The sequence below is a fragment of the Lucilia cuprina genome, chromosome 6, assembly GCF_022045245.1.
Source record: "Lucilia cuprina isolate Lc7/37 chromosome 6, ASM2204524v1, whole genome shotgun sequence".
Classification (NCBI taxonomy): domain Eukaryota; kingdom Metazoa; phylum Arthropoda; class Insecta; order Diptera; family Calliphoridae; genus Lucilia; species Lucilia cuprina.
The window spans coordinates 2,267,999-2,277,685 of NC_060954.1; the positions used below are offsets into that span (position 1 = coordinate 2,267,999).

A 9,687-nucleotide genomic window follows, 5' to 3' on the forward strand; every position below is an offset into this window, starting at 1 on the left:
AAACATTATTACAATTTAACGCTATTCTCTAACATAATACATCATTGCTTTCTAAGACCAATTACAGTTAAGACAATTTCTTTTTCTTTCTTTTGTTTTTTATAAGCTTTTTTTATTTATTAGTAATTTAAGCTTTTTAGTTTAGTTTTTATTAATTAATTTAATTTCTTTTATACCTATTAACACCAACTGAAGCTTATTTAATATTGCAGCTTGTTTTCTATAATAAATGTATTTTCTTTTAAATTTTAAATGTTTTCCTTAATTAGTAAACATATTGTTGTTGTTTTAGTTTTAATGAAAATTGTATGTATTTAATATGATTATAATAGTGTTTTTTGTTGTTGTTGTTGTTGTTTAATTGTTTAACAATTATGTTTATTATTAATGTGTTTTTTGTTTAACTATCTAACAAAGAATCGGAGCCTCTTTCCAGCTCATCTAGAGTATCCTCAGAACCTGAAGCGGTCAAGTCCGACAGTTCATCTAAACATTTTTGCTTTTTACGCACATTCCAGTGCAAACATTCGGCCAAAGAATCAAACCAATCGGATATTTGATCTTGAGCACATATACTGGGCACCGGATAGATGGAGGTGGTAACTCTTAAACTATCACCATGAAACAGTTCTTGTCGATTGCGACCATCGAAGGATACCCAGGAGGTGTTACGACTGTCGGGTGATACAGAAATCTGGAGGAAAAAAGAATGGAAAGATGAAAAATTAAAAATTTATGAAAAATTTCAAACTTAGCACTAAATGGAAAATGTGGTACTAAATGGAAAATAATGTACTAAATTGAAAAATTATTAAAAAATTGAAAATTTTGCACATAATTGAAAATTTAGTACAAAATTGAAAATTTAGTACAACATTAAAAATTTAGTACAAAATTTAAAATTTAGTACAAAATTTAAAATTTAGTACAAAATTTAAAATTTAGTACAAAATTAAAAATTTAGTACAAAATTGAAAATTTAGTACAAAATTTAAAATTTAGTAAAAAATTAAAAATTTAGTACAAAATTTAAAATTTAGTACAAAATTTAAAATTTAGTACAAAATTTAAAATTTAGTACTAATTAAAATATTTAGTACATAATTAAAAAAATAAAGTAAAAAATTTGGTACAAAATTTAAATTTTGTACTAAAAGTAAGGTTAGAATAAAATTTTTAATTTAGTAAATAATTGAAAATTTAGTACAAAAATAAAATTTTGTACAAATTTTTCAAATTTAGTACAAGTTTAGTGCAGAATTTTTAAAATTAGTAAGAAAATAAAATTTAAACAAATTCAAACTAAATTGAAAATTTTGTTAAAAATTGAAAATTAAGTACTAAATTAAAAATAAATTAAGAAATTTAGTACATAATTAAAAATTTAGTATAAATATGAAAAATTTTTCCAAAATGTTAAAATATGCTGGAAAATAAAATTTGAAACAAATTTAAAATTTAGTACTAAATCGAAAATTTTGTAAAGAATTAAAAAATTAAGTACTAAATTAAAAATAAAGTAAAAAATTCAATACAAAATATTAAATTTAAGAAAGAATGAAAATTTCTGAGAAGAAAATGGAAAATTTAGTACAAAATTGTAAACCAAAACTTTTGTACCAAATTCAAAGTGAAGAACTAAATTCAAAATTTAGTACAAATTTGAAAAATTGGTACAAAATTGTAAACTTAGTTTAAAATTGTAAAAGTTAAGTATGGAATTTGAAAGTTTAGTACAAAATTACAGGATTAGAGGAAATTAAATTTTTAGTACTAAATTGAAATTTTAGTGCAAAATTTAAATCATAACAATAATTGAAAATTAAAAAAATTAAAATTGAGTATAAAATTTAGAATAAATAAAAAACTCCAAAATTTAGTACAAAATCACAAATTTAGTACAAAATCACAAATTTAGTACAAAATCACAAATTTAGTACTAAATCACAAATTTAGTACTAAATCACAAATTTAGTACTAAATCAAGAATTCAGTACAAGATTAAAAGTGAAAATTTTGAATAAATTTAAAAATTTAGTACAAAATGGAAAATAATGTAGAAAATTTATTCCAATCATTAGTTTAAAATTAAAATTTAGTACAAAATAAAAAATTTATTATGAAAATAAAATTTAGTAGGAAATTGAAAATTTCGTAAAATATATAAAATTTTGTACAAAATAGAAAATTTAGTACAAGACAAAACAATTTAGTACATATTTAAAATTGAAAGTTATTACCAGACAAAATTAGAACAAAATTAAAAATTTAGTAGAAATTTTAAGAATTTAAAACGACAAATAAAATTTAGCTTCACCAACCTTCAGTTCAACTCCAGCAGGTACAACAATCGGACGAAAACTTAAAGAATGTGGACAAATGGGTGTGACCATAATCGCGGGTACAGATGGATGAATCATAGAGGCACCAGCTGCCACAGCATATGCCGTACTGCCAGTGGGTGTGGAAACAATTAAACCATCACCCTGCACCGAAGTAATATACTTGCCATCCAAAAATAAATCAATATTACTTAGATATGGCGAGGGTCCACGATCAATAACAACTTCGTTTAGAACCTAGAGAACAAAAACACATCAGAATGACATTTTATAAAAAAATAAAAAAAACCTACCAATATATTTGTGGAAGGTGTTCTAGAGCAACCTTTGCCCACCGTTGGTATACCCGAGCAGGAATCCATGGATACACCACTATCTGCCGACATGCTGCAATTCAATTGTGGCGTCAGTTCGGAGGAATCTTTACGACGATCTGTCTTTCTGTAGATAACGCAACGCAAACGGCTGCGCAATGTTAAAGCGGCATGACCTTCTAAAACATTTGTAACTTGTTCTTGGAAATTATCAAACTGGAATGGTGTCAAAAAACCCAAAGAGCCCAAATGGAAGGCCATGACAGGCGGCACAGATTGTTGAAATAAAAGAGAAGCATACAGAAGAGTACCATCACCACCCAAGCAAACAATGAAATCTATGCGATCTGTTAAATCATCACGACCATCTCTGTTAAGAAAAACAACAACAAAATAATCACGAATTAATTTCATTTCTTCTTCATAAAATATAAATTTAAATAAAAACTTACTTGAATGTTACCAATTTTTCCTTAACCGATTGAAATTTCTTATCTTCTTGTAAGAGTGGGTCATCTAAGACGGCTGATTCCACCCACACAACCATATGTTTTTCTTGTACCAACCATTCAACTAATTGTACAAATGGTGCCAGCACCATAGAGTCACGTACTTTTTTTATAACCAATACCGTTAACGGAGGTTTGTACCAGGTAAGACGCTGACTGGCAGGGTCTTGTATTTGCATAACCATGGCCGGATTTTTCATTATACGTCCACATGGTCCAAATTGTTGAAAAGGTGAGGGGGCATTTAAACTTCGTGTGCGCCTGAGGATGAAAAATTTTTTTTGTTAATAATATAAAATTAAAGTCTTTTAAGATTCTGCAAATCATTATAACAATCTTTCATAATTAATGATTTTGCTTTAAAATTCGCCTTAAAGGGTCTTATACTTAAAATGATTGATCTTAAAGTGACAGTTTATTGTTTTTAATTTAATACATTTCCTTTATAATGTGTAATTAATATTTTAATCTTTTTGTTAAAACTTTTAAGATTTTTAAAACATTTACGTGTAATTTAATGAGGGTAATTTAAATAAAAACTAAATCAATAACGATCGCCACAATTACTCTTTTAAAAGCCTTCGACTCAGTATTTTTTTGTTTAAACCAATACATTTCTTAAAATAGTTGTTTAAATCGTTAAATTAATTAATCAATTTAATGATGTTGTTAATTAAATCAATTACAATTAAGGTATCATGTAGTATTGAAACGACTGCAGGTTTTTATTTAGTATAAAATTAAAAATTTATTAAAAATTTCTAAATTAAACTAAAATTTAGTACATAATTTTGAATTCAAATAAAATTAAGTACAAAATGGAACATTGTTTACGAAATTTTCCAGTTAGTACTTAATTTGAAATCTTGGAAATAGAAAGTTGCTAATTTAATGTAAGACTTTGAATTTAAATAGTTTATAATTTAGTCTACAGTCTAGTCTATTGTCTAGCCTACAGTGTGGTCTAAAGTCTAGTCTATAGTCAAGTCCATAGTCCAGTCTATTGTTTATTCAATCGTTCAGTCTCGTGCCCAGTCAATAATTTTGTATCTATCTCAAACTATAGTTTAGCCTACAGTCCAATCTATAGTCTAGTCTATAGTCTAGTTTATAGCCTAGTCTATAGCTTAGTCTAGTCTATAGACTAGTCTATAGTCTAGTATAATATAGTCTAGTCTATAGTCTAGTATAATATAGTCTAGTCTATAGTCTAGTATAATCTACTCTAGTCTATAGTCTAGTCTATAATCTAGTCTATAATCTAGTCTATAGTCTAGTCTAGAGTCTAGTTTATAGTCTAGTCTAGAGTCTAGTGTAGAGTCTAGTGTAGAGTCTAGTATAGAGTCTAGTCTAGTGTCTAGTCTGTAGTCTTGTATAGAGTCTAGTCTAGAGTCTAGTCTAGAGTCTAGTCTAGAGTCTAGTCTAGAGTGTAGTCTATAGTCTAGTCTATAGTCTAGTCTATAGTCTAGTCTATAGTCTAGTCTATAGTCTAGTCTATAGTCTAGTCTATAGTCTAGTCTATAGTCTAGTCTATAGTCTGGTCTATAGTCTAGTCTATAGTCTAGTCTATAGTCTAGTCTATAGCCTAGTCTATAGTCTATAGCCTAGTCTATACTCTAGTCTATAGTCTAGTCTATAGTCTAGTCTATAGTCTAGTCCATAGTCTAGTCCATAGTCTAGTCTATTCTATAGTTTAGTCTATAGTCTACTCTATAATCTAGTCTATAATCTAAACTATAGTCTAGAGAGAGACAACCAACATAAACCAATAAATTGACAATATAGTGGAACTGTCTAAAGATAGTTTTGTCCTCTAATTCTCGAGTCGTTCGGGAACAGGTGTAAAATTATAAGCATAAACAAATTAAAGTCTTTCCTTTAATTCTCAAATTCGTCTTTAAACATTTTGTACAAAAATGTTAACTTGTTGCAATGTTTATTAACAAAATTTATTTATTTATATTAAAAATTTAAGAATGTAAACACTAAACAACTAATTTGCATACATGGGTAAAAGTATTTTTTTTTATATAAAAATCTAACACGTAATTAAGGTGAACAATGAAATTGAACGAACAAACGAACACACAATAATAATTTTAATAATATTGACATTATAACACTATTAAGATAAACGAAGTGTAAGTTTGATTGTACGTTTGTTTGTTGGTGGAAGAAGGCTAAAAAAGACGCACCTTTAAATTAAAAAATATTATAATATTTTAATTTATAATTTTTGTTTAATTTTTTTTCACCTTAAAATACGCAAAGACGGTGGCACTTTGTCCATTAGGGACATATTTTCCAAATTGTTGGCAGTGGAATTTAAATCATTACCAAAACCATTTTCTAACATGCCGCCACCATGAATATTATATTCTTCCATGCTGGCAGGAGATTCACGTCCAAAAGCCTCCTGCAACAGCTGTTGATGACGTCGAGGCAAGGGTAACATATTTATTTATTGTTTTTTTTTGCTTAATTTGTAAACAATTTTAAAAAACACAATATATTTTTTTTGTTTGAAATGTTTTTAACGTTTTCAAGAATTTTTTATGAAAATTTAATAAAAAAAACAAGTTGCCGAACTTGTTAGGCGCGCTTGTTGTTATTGAGACGAGATTTTAACTAAACAGCAAATATTTTTTAATGTGTTTTATTTAATTTTTTTTAATACTAAAGTTAAATAATATACAGTATAAAAAACAGTATTAAATAAAAAAAAATTAATGTTTGAATATATGTAGACACGACTTAAATTGTCTCGAGATTGAAATAATAAATAATATTATGAAAACAAAATAACAAAAATTAAATAAAAATTCACAATCTTTTTAACTTTTTTTGTTTTGTGTGGTATGAACGAAGGTTACATTAATACTGGTAAATAAAGTTAACATTTATTGCCAATAAACCTTTTTGGCTTGAAATTGAAAATTCAGTTTTAGTATTTTTTTCCACTTTTTTCATTTATAGTATTTAAAAATAAAATAATTATTTATTTAGGCAAATAAAAAAAAAAACAGAATGAGTGAGAGCAGCAAAGAGATTTTGCTAATACTTTATGAAAAGCAAAAATAAAATATAATAAAACAGCAACATGCTGTTTTATTAATTATTTATATATTGGCAACTCTCAAGTGTATTTGTTATTGTTTATGCTGTTGTTATTCACTTTTTGCTTCTTTCTTAATGTCATCCCAGTTGTTATTATGCATTAGAAAGAGAGAATGAAGCAAACAGTTGCAATTGAGTAACTGGTTAATCGATTAATATGAGTACAACAAACAATTAGCTCTTATTTTTTAGTTTCAAGAGTAGAATTTAAAAACATTTCCTTAAAGTTTGATAAAGAATAGTTGAATTTAATGTATTTTATTCAAATTTATGTTGATTTAAAGGTTATGGTTAGATAGTTTTGAAAAAATTGAAAGTTTTGTAAAAAGTACATAAGTCAGTTTTTTGGTATAGTAAATGGGAAACAGGGGTAGATCGAGGGGTATCCTAACAAACTTATAAAACTAACTAATTAACTATCTACCTTTCTTCCTTTCTATCTATCTATCTATCTATCTATCTATCTATCTATCTATCTATCTATCTATCTATCTATCTATCTATCTATCTATCTATCTATCTATCTATCTATCTATCTATCTATCTATCTATCTATCTATCTATCTATCTATCTATTATAATTGGTAAATTACAATTAATTGTAATTGACAAAACTTTCATTACAAATTTTGCAGCAAATAATTTAAAGTTTCAATAGCAAATAATGTAGTTATTTCATACATTATTTGGTAATATGTAATCGTTATAAATTTCCTTTCTTTTCATTGTGTTAATTAGAATTCGATCACTGAAGATCCTACAGATATAGATCACTAGTTATTTAAGAAAAGTAGTCTTATAGGGCATTGAGTTGGTCTAATCACTTATTTTTATGGAACACATCGAACTAAACTAAGGGTCTTATTCAGAAACATTTATCAAAGGTTTTTAAATCAAATTTTTATACAAAAATTTGTTGTATAAACCTTTGATAAATGTTTATGAATAAGACAGTAAGTAGTTATTCGCCTAACAAATAACTACTTACCCTTTGCTCCAGTATTACTTGTCTGCTTACCCTGTAAAGTTTTTACTGGGTTGTTAGTAGAAGCAACTTTTAAGGCGGTTGTGTATTTTGAATTTGACACTCTAACACATTTTTTTTCTTTGTAATAATAATAGGCGTAATTCTGTTTCTCTATACACAGATTTTGTTTTTTGGAAATCATTAACAAACCTCAACTGTTGAAAATTTAATAAGATTTCTTTATTGTTCGATTATCTGTCTGTCTGTTATTTCAATTCATAGCTAATTAATTGTTTGCAATTACTTTTTGGTAGAAATAATTGTTAAATTTTTTGTTTTCTGCACTTATGCAATAGCGTAGACAAAGTACTTTTATTAATTAATGTCTATTTAATAATGATCTTTGATCATTAAACCCTATTGTGCCCCCTGGGGTTTATCAAAATGTATTAATATTAAAGAGTTTTTTTTTTTTGTTGTCAGTATTTGATTTCTCAATAATTGAATATTTATAGTTTTTGTGCGATGTATCGTTAATGTTTTCTTACACTCAAAGAAATAAAATATTTAGACTGTAGTCTTGACTATAGATTAGTCTATAGTCTTGACTATAGATTAGTCTATAGTCTTGAAAATAGATACATCCATAGTCTTGACTATAGATACATCTATAGTTTTGACTATAGATACATCTATAGTCTTGACTATGGATTTGTGTATAGTCTCGACTATGGATTTGTCTATAGTCTTGACTATGGATTTGTCTATAGTCTTGACTGTACATTTGTCTATAGTCTTGACTATAGATTAGTCTATAGTCTTGAGTATAGATTAGTCAATAGTCTTGAGTATAGATTAGTCTATAGTCTTGAGTATAGATTAGTCTATAGTCTTGAGTATAGTTTAGTCTATAGTCTTGACTCAAGATTAGTCTGTAGTCAAGAATATAGATAAGTCTATAGTCTTGACTCTAGATACGTCTATAGTCTTGACTATAGATACGTCAATGTCTTGACAATGTATGAGTTTATAATCTTGTCTATAGATTGGCCTTTATTCTTGACTATAGAATAGTCTAGTCTTGACTTTAGATTAGTTCATAGTCTTAACTTTAGATTGGCTTTAGATTAGTCTATAGTCTTGACTATGGATTAGTTTATAATCATGACTTTATATTAGTCTATAGTCTTGACTATAAATTAGTCTATAGCCTTGAATATAGATTAGTCTATAGTTTTGACTTTACATTAGATATAGTCTTGACTTGAGATTAGTCTATAGTATTGACTATTGATTAGTCTATAATCTTGACTTTAGATTAGTCTATAGTCTTGACTACAGATAAGTCTATAGTCTTGACTACAAATTAGTCTATATTCTTGACTTTAGATAAGTCTATAGGCTTGACTTTAGATTAGACTATAGTCTTGACTATAGATAAGTCTATAATCTTGACTATTGACAGGTTTTTTGACATAAAAGACAGATATTCAGAAAATTAACACATTTTCAATAAACATCAGTTTTGTAAAACACCAGTTAAACAGAGTTTAACTTAATATTATATTGTTAATAAATTTCATTTTAAGTTAATATTGATAATTGTTTTAAACACTCTTTTATATGCATTTCTTAAAACCTTAAAATTTTCCGCAAAAAAAAATTACCCGTAGTTTAAAAGACGACCCCAAAAAAAAACACCGCTACCAAGCTTTAGCAAAGTCTGCTGCAAACTAAATAAATTAATTTCTATAAAAATACCTTTAAGTCTAATTTAATGAAAGTTGGTTTAGTCTGTTGTTTCAAGTTTAAAGAACGCGTGAAAATAATTTAATTTATTTAAAATTGATTAATTAAAAATTCTAAAAGAAATTTGCATTTGCTGGCTTATTTTAAACAAATAAGAAATTAAATTAAACTTAAAAAAAAAACCAAAGCTACGCGAAAGTTGTAAATAGAACTTTTTTATTTTTGTAGTATAAAACAAACCAAAAAAAATTATATAAAACAAAAAAATTAAACAATTTGGTTTTATTCCACAAAATAAAATTCTTAACAAAGAGGTCCGGTTCATAACTATTAAAAGATATTTATCTTTTATTTTAAAAAATAAAAAAATAAACATAAACAAAAAGTTGCTGAGATTAATGGCGCTTTGCACAAACTGGTACGAAATTCATAGTTTTTTTTAACCAAAAATAAAAAAATTGTTTTAAAATTCTTTAAATGTCTTTTTTCTGGTTTTGAAAATGTTGCCTAAGGTTAGTAATTTATTTATGGAAGATAATAATAACGGGTTTTTACTGTAGTTGGTTTAAATTAATGAGATAACATAGAATAGGTATACATAGAAATGAAACTGAGAGTGACAGAACCTAAGTCTGCTGTCAAAAACCTAAGTCGTGAGAATGTATTAGTTGAAAAATATGCAACCCAAC

The 9,687-nt window shown here is 26.5% G+C and overlaps 1 protein-coding gene across 3 annotated transcripts in view; it reads right to left on the reverse strand.

Moving 5' to 3' along the window:
- Positions 1-338: 338 nt before the first annotated feature.
- The window catches only part of LOC111677383 (NAD kinase), a 26,043-nt gene continuing 16,694 nt past the window's right edge, over positions 339-9,687 (reverse strand). For all 3 annotated transcript variants that reach the window (XM_023438487.2, XM_023438490.2, XM_023438486.2), the window contains exons 2-5: positions 3,109-3,426; positions 2,636-3,026; positions 2,322-2,579; positions 339-694 (exon numbers count right to left, since the gene is read on the reverse strand). In XM_023438487.2, the coding sequence (XP_023294255.2) occupies positions 401-694; positions 2,322-2,579; positions 2,636-3,026; positions 3,109-3,426 (1,261 nt within the window). In that variant the 3' untranslated portion in view covers positions 339-400. The remainder of the gene's footprint in view (positions 695-2,321; positions 2,580-2,635; positions 3,027-3,108; positions 3,427-9,687) is intronic.